General features: G+C 32.3%; 2 protein-coding genes across 2 annotated transcripts; both read right to left on the bottom strand.

The window, feature by feature from the left end:
* Positions 1-1711: 1711 nt before the first annotated feature.
* Positions 1712-8925, bottom strand: LOC122609733 (probable L-type lectin-domain containing receptor kinase S.5). The gene is made up of 3 exons (XM_043782680.1): positions 7998-8925; positions 5413-5839; positions 1712-2735 (listed from the first exon to the last, which is right to left on the bottom strand). Exons 1-3 carry the CDS (start codon positions 8826-8828, stop codon positions 1981-1983), a joined length of 2013 nt encoding a protein of 670 aa, XP_043638615.1. The 5' UTR covers positions 8829-8925; the 3' UTR covers positions 1712-1980.
* Positions 8926-12594: 3669 nt separating this feature from the next.
* LOC122610164 (glycine-rich protein 5) lies at positions 12595-13008 on the bottom strand. Its single transcript, XM_043783157.1, has one exon. It carries the CDS (start codon positions 13006-13008, stop codon positions 12595-12597), a length of 414 nt encoding a protein of 137 aa, XP_043639092.1.
* Between the last annotated feature and the right edge of the window lie 1844 nt (positions 13009-14852).

The following is a 14852-nucleotide window of genomic DNA, read 5'->3' as shown; positions in this document are numbered from 1 at the left end:
ATGCACTATTGATCTCACATACTCTAGTAAGCATAACGACCCCTTCATTTTTAATGGTGATAAAGAGTAAGGGAAAGTTTAGTACTGATGATGTTTCTGCTGTTGCTTCTTTTTCAAGAAACTGGTTGATTAAGTGGTTTTATTGAATAAAAGTTTTGATGTTTTTGGTAATGTGGAAGTTGTTTTTCATGTTGGATTTGCTCTTTTATGAATCTTAGGAATTTGGTTTTGTTTAGTTGTTAATGATGGATATAATTACAATTGGGGTAAATGTTAGGTCTTAATTAAAAGTAGTTGTAACATGTTTAGATAAATGATTAGGAAAAGGTTAGAGATTGTAATTATATTACAGTAGCTTATTTTTTAGGCTCAACCAATAAGCTCATATGTCTATCAGCATATGAGCTTATGAACTTTAGCATGTTGGCCTTAATAAAACGATAGGTTCAAGTTAATAAGCTCGTTAAGAAGAGCTTCTTGGCTTTTTGCGAATTTTTGATAGCTCAATAATATAGAAATAAGCTATGTTAAACCCTGCCTTGGTAGTCACTCTAATTAATTAGGTTATTTTTTAGACTATACATCTCTGCTATTAAATCGGGTTAAAATTTTCTATCATTTGTCTTTCACGTGAACAGGCCTATAGTTGTTAGTTTGTATACAGTTCAATGACTCTAGTGATGTCCAATGCTAAGACTGTTTACCAATAGATGTTGCTAATCTAATGAAGTTTGTTTAGCAGGCGAGGTTGTCAGATATGGTTGTCCAAAATTAAAGACTACCAATTGTTGATAATCAGTGAATTGCTTAGTAGATCTGTGCTCTTTCTTAGTGTTGAAGTGCATTTTTATACTACTTTTGAAGATATATATTAGTTGTAGGGGAGCTCTTAAGTTGCTACTCAATCAAGTATCGTTTAGGTCATTGCTTGATTATTTTTATGAGCCAAAATAAAGAGATGTATATATTACTAGCTTTTAGTCTCAAATGATTCAGATGAGCCCAACAGGCTTTAGATAATGTGATATTCTGAGATCTAAAGTAAGATCATATATATTAATGAGAAGCTTGATTTCAAGTTATGGTTTATTTAGTTTGGGCTAACTCAAGCTTGAAATTTAGGTAAATTTGAGCCCATAGCCCTGTACGCAGAATAAAGTTTTGAAAAGGTATCCGAGTATGAGCCAAACCTTGTCCGATTATATAGACTCGGCCAAGGTATCATATAAATTGACCGATTAGTTCAATGTTCCAATTCATCTGTATGAAACATCAGGATAATATAAGAAAAAAACGTCAAATCATTTTACTAAATTGCGATTTAATAACTTCACTAGGGAATAACAAACTCAGTTCTGCAGGTTCTAGTATAGTAGTCGTTGCTGCAATTCAGGATGTTAATGCATTAATATCCTGCATGAAGCAAATAATTCTTTGACCTTTGTTTTAGAAATATGCTTTTAAAGCAGTTTTATGTTACTAGAAATTGTTGCTGCTGATATCCATTAGTTCATCATCTACAGCTACTGCAGTTTCATATTTTGTTGTGTTACATGATAAATGATGATGAATAGTGCCGAGCTGGGGATAATACAAGGGACATGAGAAGAGCATATGGGTTGCTTAGTTTTTGCAGAGTTCTTAGCCAATCAAATTTTGTCCGAAATTCTTAAAGCAAAACAGCCCAGATACTTAATAGCGGTAACATGCGTGGTCCAAAAGTTTCATAATAGTTACATATCTTATGGGTCATATAAGAAAATGGAAAAGAAATAAAAGGCTATGTCCGTAAAAACTAATAACAATAAACCAGATAGAAAAGTAGCAACAACAGGAAGAAAAAAAAGCTTACCCAGTAATCAAACCAGATATTTATGTCTTATACGATTATTATCATAACAAAAACAATAAAGAATCACCATGGATCGGTCCCTGATGGCTGAGTAACTTTCTTGACTCGTTGGGACTCCAATTGGTCTCCTATCGAGGCATGGTCAATGTGGTTGTCTCTATTGTGGTAGCTAGCGATATGTCATCAGCTGGTTTCATTGCAGGCCAAACAAAAGCAGGCTTAAAGGGTGGAACTGGTGGTACCGATATTGACCCATTTAATATTTGCAAGATACTATGTGTTTTCGGCCTTTCACTGGCTATAGGGTGAGAGCAAGCTAGTCCTAATAACAAGAATCGTTGGGCTTCTTCGAAGTGATAATCGTCTGAAATTCTCTGATCAACAACATCCAAGACACGCCCTTCCCGATACAATGACCATACATAGTCAACCATGAATTGGAACCCGTTGATTTTTTTTCCTGGTCGTTGACCAGAAATGACCTCAATAAGTAGTGCACCAAACGCGTAGATATCAGAATATTCAGTCGCTTTTCCAGTGAGGAAGCATTCGGGGGCAATATAACCAACAGTTCCAATAACTCCTTCGGCCTCAGCGTAGGATGTTTTTTCATTATCAAGGGCACGTGCAAGTCCGAAATCACCCAAACGAGCATTGAAATTGGAATCAAGCATGATGTTGCTAGCCTTGATGTCACGATGAATAACTTTTTGGTCATATTCGTAGTGAAGGTAGTGGAGTGCAGATGCGACATCGGCTAAAATCTTGCTCCGAAAGGTCCAACCTAATGGTTCGCCGGTCAAGGTGAATAAGTGCATGTCAAGGCTGCCTTTTGGCATGTACTCGTAGACTAGCAGGAGCTTTCCATTTTTGTGACACCAACCTGTCCAATTTGATCAATAAATTTCACTATCTACATCTCCAAATTAACATTTTGAATAAACTAGAGATGATACTAATCAAAATTTCTTCCCTAAAAACATTAGATCAAAAAAAAAAAATGTTACTTGGGGTGAAAAAAACATCCGAAAAGTGACCAATAAATGTTACTAGTTCAACTATTATACCTAAATTAGTTGTCATGTCATATTTTGTTTAATTTCACTTTTTTATTTATTTATTCTTGTTTTCTTAATGTATTTATTATTATTATTATTATTATTGTTGTTGTTGTTGTTATTGTTATTATTTTTAATTATAAAATATTACACTTATATATTATTATAAACATCATTTCTAATAAAAACTAATAGGATTTACAAAACTTATCGGGAAGCCGAGATACTATCTGGTCCCCACTCCTCTAGATATAACAAAAATAACCCTAATAGATTTGTTATAATTTAATATTATGTTTAATTAGTTATGCTTTAACATATTGATATATATTATATATTCATAACTTACAATCTTATTATTTATATCAGTCGTAATCTAACAGTTTTTATAATATTTATGAATTATACTATAACTATCAACATACTTTTTATTTACGTTTTCGGTGAGCCCCATATAACATATGACTTTAAATAAGGAATACATATACCCACAAGTTGAATGTTTTTATGGATGTATACTAATTCTACAAAGCCTTTGAAAATATATTTATTTAATTTTTTCTTCTTTCCAATATACTAACAACTTGTTATACCTCGCAATTCAAAAGTCTCTCTACGGCTAAAGAATAAGCGTGTTCTTGGGCCATCATAGAAACATAGATAGGGTCAACGACGGAACGAACAATTGAGTAAGTAAGAGGACAACAAGCAAAGAGTTATGCTTTCATTTCTTTGTTGAGATTGAAATAAAGTTATTTAAAAAGGGATAGATATAATGAACGCAGACCAAGTCAAGAAAATGACTTCCTTACTTTTAGTCTTAATTACTATATAGTGTTTTAACTTTTAATCAATTGTTTATGATGTATCACTCATTGATTCTACATATGTTTAAAATATCTTTAGTTTTTTCTTCTTTCCAATAATTATTGGTAAAATGTAAAACATTTCGATCACTAACAATAATACAATGCTTATTTTTTCTTTTCTTTTTCCTGGGATTTATGAGTTGTATAAACTATAACAAATTACTCATTTCTATATACATTATTGGACGCAATTTGAAAAGTACATAAAAATTTGTTTGAATCATTCGTATTTATAAATGTGTACAAAATGTTTACATCAATAAACGCAAACAAATTCAAAAGTTTCACATATAAAGTGTGAAAAAAAATGTTCACACTAATAATTGTGTAGAAATTCTAAATCTGTATGCACTTAAAAGTGTAGAGTAGATCATTTCTTGATTTTTACGGCGTGTATAAATCACCCGCGAATAAATAATCTTTATATTTAAAAGCACGTACAAATATAATATTGAATTCATTTATTATTGTGTAAACATTTTTCGACACACTTTTAAATATGAACCTTGTAACTTATTTCACACTTTTTTTTAATGTAAACTATTTATACATAATTTTAAATGCGAACAACTTAACAACATTTTACGAATTGTAATAAGTGTACAAAATGAAGTGCATAGAGACGATATAAAAAAACTTAAAGAATATACTTTATTTCATTTTATGTTTAAAAAAACTTAAAAATATATTTTATAATTTTCCTTATGCACTCATTTCATTTTATAGTTTTGGACTTCTAAATCTATAATCTATATCTATAATCCATTATAAAGGAGGAACACCTTCTTTTAAATTCTTAAATGATGATTTGAATTATTTAATATACCATTTTTCTTTATTACTAATTTAAACATCTCTACTTAATATACCTATAATACCATTAAATCTCAACTACTCATTTTCTTCTCTCTCCTCAAATCTCAACCACTCATTTTATTCATCTAATTCATTGAAAATCTTTTATCTCAAAATCGTATATCGATAAATGTAAAAAATATTGAATGAGTATTTTTAAAATTTCATGTTTTTTCGTTAAAGATGTCATTCGATATACTTGCATTTGGTTATCACACGCTATGACTTTTCTCTCGTATCCATATAATAAGTTTCGGGACGTTTAATTTCGTCGAAACTATCAAATAATTCTGTCCACATATTATTCCAATTTCCAATCACTAGGTTTACAAGTAATACACGAGGACATTGACAATTCCTTTTGATCCCATCAATACACCATATATCATAAGAATTTATTTTGACCTTTTAGATGGACTTCTAGATTTAACTTTTTGTTTTTAAAAATGTGAAAAAGATCTGGAAAAAAAAAAAAAAATTCACCCAAACCTAAAATATGAAAATTAAATATGTGGTACCCTTAAATATATCTAAAGCAAGATTGTGATCTCTTGTAAATAAAGAGACCTCTTGCCATTAGATTATTTAGTGATGATTTCAAACATATTTTATTGTTATGTGGAATAAAGAAGTTTGAAAAAAAAATCATGTGTTTGTTAATAAGTTAATGATATTTGAAAATTGAATAAGATGACAAAATGAAAAATAACAATTTAGAAAAACGGTATTGTTTCTGATTTTGCCGTTTGAAAGGAAAATAAGAAGCGAAAAAACTTACCCAATAATCGAACGAGATGTTTATGTCTTAGACGATTAATAATCGTAAGTTCAGCCAAGAAATCATCTTCGCCCTTTAGACTTTCCCTAGAAAACCATTTCACGGCGACTTCCACGGTTTTGTTGTTATCTTCCTGCACCACGCCCTTATAAACCACCCCGTAACCCCCTTGCCCCAACTTCATCTTATCATCGAAGTTATTTGTCGCTTTCTTTAGCTCCTGGAACTCGTATTCCTTTGGCATCCCAGGCAACGCCCTCAACCGGCTTAAAATATTCGATTGAAACCTAATTAACAATCTCTTCTTGTAAAAATAGTAACCAATAGTTGTAGCTGACGCAATCAAACCCAACACCAGTAATGAAATCCCAACACTAACCAATATCCTCGGTGTGTGACTCTTCCGTCTTGGCAAGTTAAAATTAACCTGTTAGACAAAATAAAATAGTCATTTAACTTATGTTTTTAAATAGAGTGGTGATAGAGAGGCCTACTAAATAGGCCTAAATATTAGCCTAACTTTAAAATTTTGCCATCTGTTAATTTTAATGTTAACATATAATCCAGATTGGTTTTATTCCAATTTTACCCCGTATTAATTTAGAGAATGAAAAATGATTAGGAGACCTAAAATGCTACACCTAAAAATAAGCCTAACAATCTAAAAATGCCATCTGGATTTATTTCTAAAAGCCCATTAATTATTTTTTTCTAATTACTGATATGCCCTTACCTTTTATCATTAAAAGACTATTAAACAATTTTTTAATCTTGCCTCCACATTAAAAACCCTTTTACGTATTTTTATTCCATGTAAGTATTCTCCTAAACCTAATTATATAATATATATAATGAACCTGATGATCTCATATCATTTAAAAAGCTGAACTGATAATCATCAGATTTTAATTGTTCATTTTTCTTGTTTCTTTTTTATTTTACTTTTTTGTGGTTGCATCACAATTTGTTTATGCAGTAATCATACAAAAAGTTGGAACCTGTAAATTGTTAAGGAATAAATGTTTAATTAGATATGATATGGTGGTGTATATTTAATATTTTGTTTATACGTAATATGTGCTGCACAAACATAATGAGATTATATAAAGTTTGAACTTCTACAAAGAAATTAATTATGTTTGTTTTTTTAATTAGACTGATGCTACATATATCTTAAACATAATCTTTCAATTTTACTAGTTTGTACGCCTAGAATTTCAGTGGATACTTTCAATTTGTTTACAATTAAATATAGCTTTGATGATCTTAATGATGCAAGCAAGAGGTGAGTATTTTATTCTCCTAATCATCTATGAGGATTGATGATGATTATAAAGAAGTCAATCTTCTGTTACATTATAATTGTGTTATTATTATACGGTTATATCGATGTTAAATTCATGTATGGTGTTACATGTTTATCAAAATAATGAAAAAATTCACAGAAAATAATAAAATGTTAAAAGGCTTAAATGTGCACTTAATGAAAAAGTAAATAACATAATGAAAGGGATAAATGGAAACTATATTCTCTAAATTATACGAAGCTTACTGTTATGTTTTGTGTCAATTGCAAATATTTAAACGTGTAACATTTTTCTTCAAATACAGTTTCACCGTGTACGTATATATATGCATAAGTTTTACGGGTGAGTTATTTTGAGAACTCCTAAAAGAAAAAGAACCATTCTGGACAACACATTTTTTTTCTCTTTCTCACTCTTCAATTAAATAATAAAATTCACCCAAATCATTCAAAATGTTCTAACTCACAAACCGTAAATCGTTAGACGAAACAAAAAGCATGGGTAGTCTTAAAATTTCGTCCTCTTTCATTAGAGATCCAATTCGATATACTTTTGACGACTTTTTAATTTTTGTTTTCTTTTTGTTAGTTACACATAACTTACACATGTAGGTTGAACTTACACATGTGTAGGTTGAACAAAAATTATGATTCGGAACGGGCTTCGCTCTTAAAGATATTCATAAACCAAAGCTAGTGGGGGTGATAGGTCATAGAGGGTGATAGGTCATAGGGTGATAGGTCATAGAGGGTGATAGGTCAGTGAGGGGTGATCTACCTAACGGGCTCCGCCCTTAGCCGCTATTCCTCCGCCATGGACTGACTGGCTCCGTCCTTGGCTACCATGGCTCTGCCATGGATTGACGGGCTCCGCCCTTGACCTTCATTGTTGTGTACATATGTTCATTTACTAATTTATATGTGAAAACAATGATCTTACACATGTGTAGGATGAACCTACACATGTGTAGGATGAACGCGATGGGAAAAAAAACGAAAATTAAAAAGTCATCAAAATTATATCGAATTGGATCTCCAATGAAAGAGGACGAAATTTTAAGATTACCCATGCTTTTTGTTTTGTCTAACGATTTACGGTTTGTGAGATAAAACATTTTAAATGATTTGGGTGAATTTTCTTATTTAATGGAAGAGATAGAAAATATAAGAAAATGAGTGGTCCAGAATTGTTCTCGCGTTCTTTTTTATTTGTGAGTTCTCGAATAACCCTTCCTCCCAGTTTTACCGTATTTATTTCTTATAAATAAATGTCACATACCGAAATATTCCATTGTATAACGGCGTTCAACTGTACGAGATCTCCAGTAGAAGCTGCAATCCCGAAATACGAATTCTGATATACAGTTTTCCTAAGATCAAGTTCATATTCGATGATAGGCGTGCTGGGAATAGGTGGAGTTGGAGAGCCTTTTCTGGCTTGATCCGCGATATAAACACGAATAACTTTCTCCAAACCATCATACTGGATCCAAACATTATGAAAACTGGGATACGGACCAGTAGCCAAAGTGATATTAACTGGTGACAATGATTTAGAAACGACGGATTCAATGGAATGAATATTAAGACCAATATGATTATCATCAATATCAAATGGTTGTTTCACAGTATCAAGCTCAACGGCGACGATCCCGTTAGATGTTTTACCATCCGTTATTGCATTAGTTAGACCAAGAAACTGACCATCGCTGTCTGGTGGGATAGGTGTTCCGGGTGAGATCAAGAAAGCTAGACCTTCACCGGGTGTGCCGTTAGCCGGTTGAGGAAACATATTTACAAGAAAAGATGTATTAAACGAAGCTACCACCGATCCATTCCAAAGTTGGAATTGTTTCTTGAACATGACTCGACCAGCTTGGTTTCTAAGGTCAAAAACAGCGATGTTCCCGGTGTCAGGGGTTAACAGTAATGCGTCTTGGCTGACTTTCGCATAGTTTAGGAACTCGAGCTCAGAGTCGGCTGGTTCTAAGTTGGTTTTGTTGAAAAATTGGAAGGATCTTTCCCAACTTTTCAAGTTATTGGCAGTTGAGGAGAAGAAGAAGAAGAGAAAGAAAAAGGAGATTATGGCAGTTCTTGTTGCTACTCCCATTTCATGTATTGGTGTGAGTGTTTAATTAGGTTTTGTGAAAATTTAATTTGTATAGGGAGAGAGGATAAGAAATGAAAGATGCAAAGTAATGAATAATTTCAAGACTTTGAAGTCGACGATATATGGGGAGGAGGTTGTACGTATATTACCTAGTGGTTACTCGGAAACTGCCATAATTACCATGAAGGTTTAGATAATGTTTGATTAGTATTATTACTATACGAGCATTAATTTTTATTCTTTTCAACTTTGCATGGGATATATATTTTTCACTTGAAGGATATTTAGATAATGTTATAAAGTTTCTTCAAACCATGGGATAGTAAAATTTTCGTGTTTAATTTCATTCACATTCAACTAGCTTATATCCGTGCATATATTGCACGACTTATAAAACTGTTAAACATTAGCAAATTTATCGTTAGTAAATAGCTAGAGATGAAAACCAATATACCGTATATACCAAAGATAATTGATATGATTTGAAGTTAACATCGGTTCACTGTTATTTTGAAGAAATTCATATGAAATAAAATTATTGTACCAATTTCATGTGGGTAAATATACATGAATCAATGCGGCAATATAATGAAAGGGGTAAAAAGAAAAAACTCTACCTTGTGACACGATGTCACACCCCGTCAGATAAGTAAACGCGAGGCGGACAGACATTAGATTTGAGTGATACCACATCTTGTAACTTTTATACAACTTAGTCAACACTTGGTATAAGGTTATGACTTATGAGCACATGTTTCTATAATGAATGCATATTTATTAACGATAATTTGAAACCGATTGTTTGTGTACCGGTTTCATGCTTTGAGATACTTTGTGTAGATAGAATAGTTGCAAGCATTCAGGTGAGTATCGTAGTCCTTAATTTATGTGTTTTCTACAGGTGAAACGATTACACGATTTCTTAGTGCCGTATGATTATTATGTTCTTCGTTATACATAGTACTATGCCGTATAGTTTCATATTTCTGTACGAGGTATACTTAAGGGCACTATATTCTATGTGGATCTATCTATATGGTTCTATTATACGATCGTCAGTAAGTCTGGTTTTTATGTGTGGAACTATTATGGTATATATCTTGCATATATCGACACAATTTATTATTTTTTAAAGTCTACGAACTTACTAACTATTATGTTGACGCTTTTGAATCTCCTTTCAGTTAATTAAGTGAATCGAGATAGTAGCATGGTGGCTTGTAGTAGATTTTGGACTTTAAGATTCGTGGTTGCATTACATATCTTATGTATTTGATTATGTTTAGATATGACATTATGCCTGACTTTCATCCTGCGTAGGAGTTGATCTATGCTTATATTTCCTTTCCGATTTCTTGTGGGATACTTGTGTTATCTTAATTGAAATTGCTATTTTATGAAATCATGTAATTACTCTATGTAACATCAATGTCCCTGTGTTTATCATTGCATCCCGTGTTTCCACCTAGACAGAGTGTGACAGACTAAAAATACCTACTATTAAATTGGGTTTTTTTTGGTGTTTTAAAAATACATAATTCCCTGTCATTTGTCTTCTATACGAACCCGCATTTACAGTGGCAGATTTATAAATGAAAATCACGTGTGTACAAATTTTGTTTGAGCAAATTATTTTTTTTCCCGTATGTATATAGTAATGGGCCAGGTCTCAGTTTTCTAGAAATATCATATATATTAAATCGAACTTTTTTCACAAAGTGAGTTTTTTTACAAAGTACCTGTTAGCAATTAATACCATTATCTTAACTCAACTTCTAACTACGAAGAAATGATGGTTTTTTTATTACTGTACAATCTTCCTATAAGAATTGAATCTTGGTAAATCTTGTTTGTTTCCTCCTTCCTCTCGATTTCAAGCTACCTCCCACGACTACTCGTGCTAAATTAGTTATTGGGATATTATTATTACATCATTGCACTACTCGAAATAATCTTTTGACAAACTTGGTGTTTTAACGATTAGAGATTTTGAAATAGAAATAAAAAAAGAATGACTAAAACTCTCAAAATTCGGTGGTATACTACTAATAAACCATTAGGATTAGAAGAGAACTCATGTATCTTTCTCAATAGCTATATTTTATAATTAATGTATCTAGGAACAAAAAGTATGTGCATCTTTTTTTTTGAAAGGTGAATTTCATTTGAAATTGCGTGTCGCGATTCGACAGAGAAAAATCTAGCATACGTTGTCTTAACCAGATCCGCGCTAAAAGACTCCCTCGAAGTATAAATGCCTATTTCAAAGTACGTGTATCTAATTATAATTCATCTATTTCAAATGTTTTAAAGACTTACTTTATATTTTACTTAGGTCCAAACTTTTAGATAACATGTGTCCAATCATAAATTTCTATATGTTTGCTAAACAAAATCCAATCTAACGTTGGTATGTGTACCTAGTGAAGATCAACATGGATCCGCCCTTGCGCATTTAGTCCGTGTTTCAACAGTTCAATGTATTGGTATCTATCACCACAAACAAAAAAATCAAACACGAATAACAAATAATAAAGTAAACAAGAAAAACAAACGACATAAAGACTTAGTTTAACTCATTACCACAAATATCACAACTTCAATTTTTTGGTACTTCAAATATCACTACCACAAATAAATGAGCCCGGACGCAGAACGAAGCTTTGAAAAGTTATTCAAGTTTTAGGCTTTTAGCCAGTAACAATTATATGATCCTAGCCCAAATTTACCACTAGAGATGACAGGTCTCAATGCTTTTACAACCTAGCTTGTCTGATTATAGTGATTTGGCCAAGATACCTTATAAATTGACCTTATTGTATAAAAAAAACTATCAGAATCATCTTAATGTATTGTGATTTAATAACATCATCATTAGAGAATGAGTTAATAAACTCAGTTTCCAGGTGCTAGTATGAGCTGCATTCTTAGGATTTTAATGCATTATTGGCCTGTCAGCATGTAGCAAATAATTCTTTGACCTTTGTTTTACAAACATGCTGTCAAAGCAGTTTTCTATATGCTAGCTAGAAATTCTAGCAGGCTACCCATTACGGAGTAATTCATTAAATCATCTACAACTGCTACAGTTCTATACTTGGTTGTGTTCAAAGATAAAATATGTCAGGATACGCCGGCTAATGAAACCCCAGAGGTACCGCCATCATATGACCACATAGGCTCACAAATGAAGACAGAGGTTAGAGGTTCAAAACTTGTCAAAGGCAAGTGGAGAAATATATCTTGTGATCCCATGTGTGAGGATGGTGACTTACCCGGCATGAGTTCTGAGCGGTGTGCGTTCTGGGTACCAAAACGGTACATGGGATCGAGGTTCCCACCCATTTACCCTCAAATTTTGCCGGAAACACCCCAGATACACCTTAATTCAACTTGATTATCAAATAATGACATCCTTTCTAATTTTATACGCGTAGTTAATAGACGTATTATGATACATGATATAGGAGAAGTTACCCATTTGAAACAAATCGGAACCAGTTTCATAATACGTAGTATTTACCAAAAAGCTACAGGAATGATAAAATATGAAAATAGGTATCCTATTTGTATGCGTATTCAATTAGTCGAAGAAATCAAAAATAAATTCCCTTATCATAAATCCATTAATCGGGGGTTTTTCGAGAGTTTTGATTTCCAAGGTATAATCTAGGAGTAAAAGAAAAAAAAAAAAAAAAAAAACAAATAAAAACTCAAATACCAAAGGCAATGTCTTATTATCATATAGATTAGAATGTTACCAAAATCAAATTTGAATCAAAATCCGCTTTTTAGAACCCGGACCAGGTCTGACTATCCGGGCCTTCAGTGTCTCCCATCTAGATCCATACCCGAACCCTTGTCCATATCCAAACCCGACTCCAACACCGCACCCAATTCCAAACCCAAACGCAACCCTCAAATGATTCCAAGCCGAACCACCAAACCCCATTCCACCAACCAAGCCCAACCCGAATCCAGCCCCGCACCCGACTCCTGCACCAGCTCCAGGACCCAGAACTGAGTCGGTTAGTTCGGGTGCGGTTACGTTGATAAAATCAGTCATTGAGTAAGTTTTTTGGGTTTCGGTGGTTAGCTTTAATCCTTTGAATTTCCATAATGGTGGGTCTTGGTTTTTCTTGCTGTTTTGTACCCCATTTATATAAGTTTTTGGATTCATTTTATTGAAAAATAAAATAAAATAAAATTTTGAGAGAGAGTTAACAGTATGGTAGTGGTCTGGTGGATAAGGTTTGATCGTGATTCGTGAATATTAGTATTTGGTCAATTTTCGATACAGATTTGGACGAGTAGAAGAAGGAAATTTTCTAGCCCATTGCAGCTCATGGGCCTAGATTACCTGGAATTCTAGCCCACTTCATTTTTTTAAGCAGGACAATGGACATATTGTTGAAGGATCAAAAGATTTCTCAAAAAAAAAAAAAAAAAGTAAAAAACACCATTCTTTTGAAAAATAAAAAACTGTTTTCCAATTTGTTTAAAAATTCCCGGTTTTCTAAGAAAATCTGAAATAATCGTAGTTTTTTTCAAAATAAATTTTCTTAAATACAGAAAACATATTTTTCTACTTTTCAATGAAAATTTGGAAAACATGACACGCATGTGACGACTATTTAACGTTAAGTTATGTTCAGTTAGGGTTAGGTATGGGCAGCGTAAGGATTTGGATACTATAGGTATGTCTCGGGTAATTTTTGAATTGTAGGTATGATGAGTGTAATTTTGACAAACCTCAGGTATCATTTTTGTAATTTACTCTAGATTTAATTGTAAATTTATGTTGTTTGTGTGTTTTTCAAATATGCACTGAATCTTATCATTTGATTGTAGTGTTAATCTGAAATGTCAATTTGTATTGTGTGGGCACGAGAAAAGAAACTGGAAATAACTTGAAAAATAAACAAAACTAATGTAGTTGAAAGATTAGGCTCACAAATAGCTAAAACTTAAATGTGTAAAACATTACTGACCTTTATATGGATATATATTAAAATAAAGTAGGAATGTTTTGACTCTATCAAATACTCCGTATCAAAATTAAACATGTGGCCATGAGGTTGGTTGGAAGAGGAGTGGAGGTGACTTTGCCCGACTCTTGCCCTTTGTCACCAAGAGTCGCCTCCCACACCACCCCCTTTGTCCGACTTGTGTTTTGCCCGACCTCCACAGCTCGCCCATTTGTGCTCCAAAATCAGCCAAAGTCGTCCTGAACACCACCCCCTCTCACCGACTTCTCCTAAATCCATCCATTTTTACCTTTTTTACATACAACACTTCCCAACCCCACATGCCACATGGCACAATTCGCCCACTCTTTAAAATCCCTCCATTTCCACATTTTTAAAGGGGCAACTCTTCTTACACCACATGACACATGGCGCAAGTCGCCCCTCTCTCCCTTTCTTCCCACTCTTCTTAGTCTTAGAGACAACAAAAACAATGTATATATATATTTTTTTACTTTTCTTAATATATTTAATACTTAAAAACTTAATTTATTTTTATATCTTTTTTAATCAAATTTAATTTATTTAATCAAATTTTATATTTTTTTAACTTAATAAACAAAAATAAATGTCAGTTACATGTTTTTTACTTAATACATATATGTAGTATTTATACATTCAACAAATTAATACATTTAGTACTTAATGACAAAAAAATAAAGACAGGTCCTAACTTAAAGGTTTGATTTATAGATTTTGATGGAGTTAAAATTAATTTGATATGGATCTGCTAGAAGATTATATTGTTATTATTTAGAAATATAATATTAATTTTATTATTATTGTGATTAAGAAACTAATGTATTACTACAGTTATGATATCTTTTATATTATTTAGTTAACTTGCTAATCAAGCTATAGGATTAATATTTATATAGATAATAGGCTGTAACATATATTATGGATGAAATGAACTAAGGTCGTAAGACTTTTAGGAGATCATTGCTTCTCAAATCGCAAGAACCCTTTTATCGTGTTCTTTGTTTAATGTGCTTAT

Source organism: Erigeron canadensis, chromosome 8 (genome assembly GCF_010389155.1).
Source record: "Erigeron canadensis isolate Cc75 chromosome 8, C_canadensis_v1, whole genome shotgun sequence".
In the NCBI taxonomy this organism is placed as follows: Eukaryota; Viridiplantae; Streptophyta; class Magnoliopsida; order Asterales; family Asteraceae; genus Erigeron; species Erigeron canadensis.
This window is presented reverse-complemented; position numbering and strand designations above follow the sequence as displayed.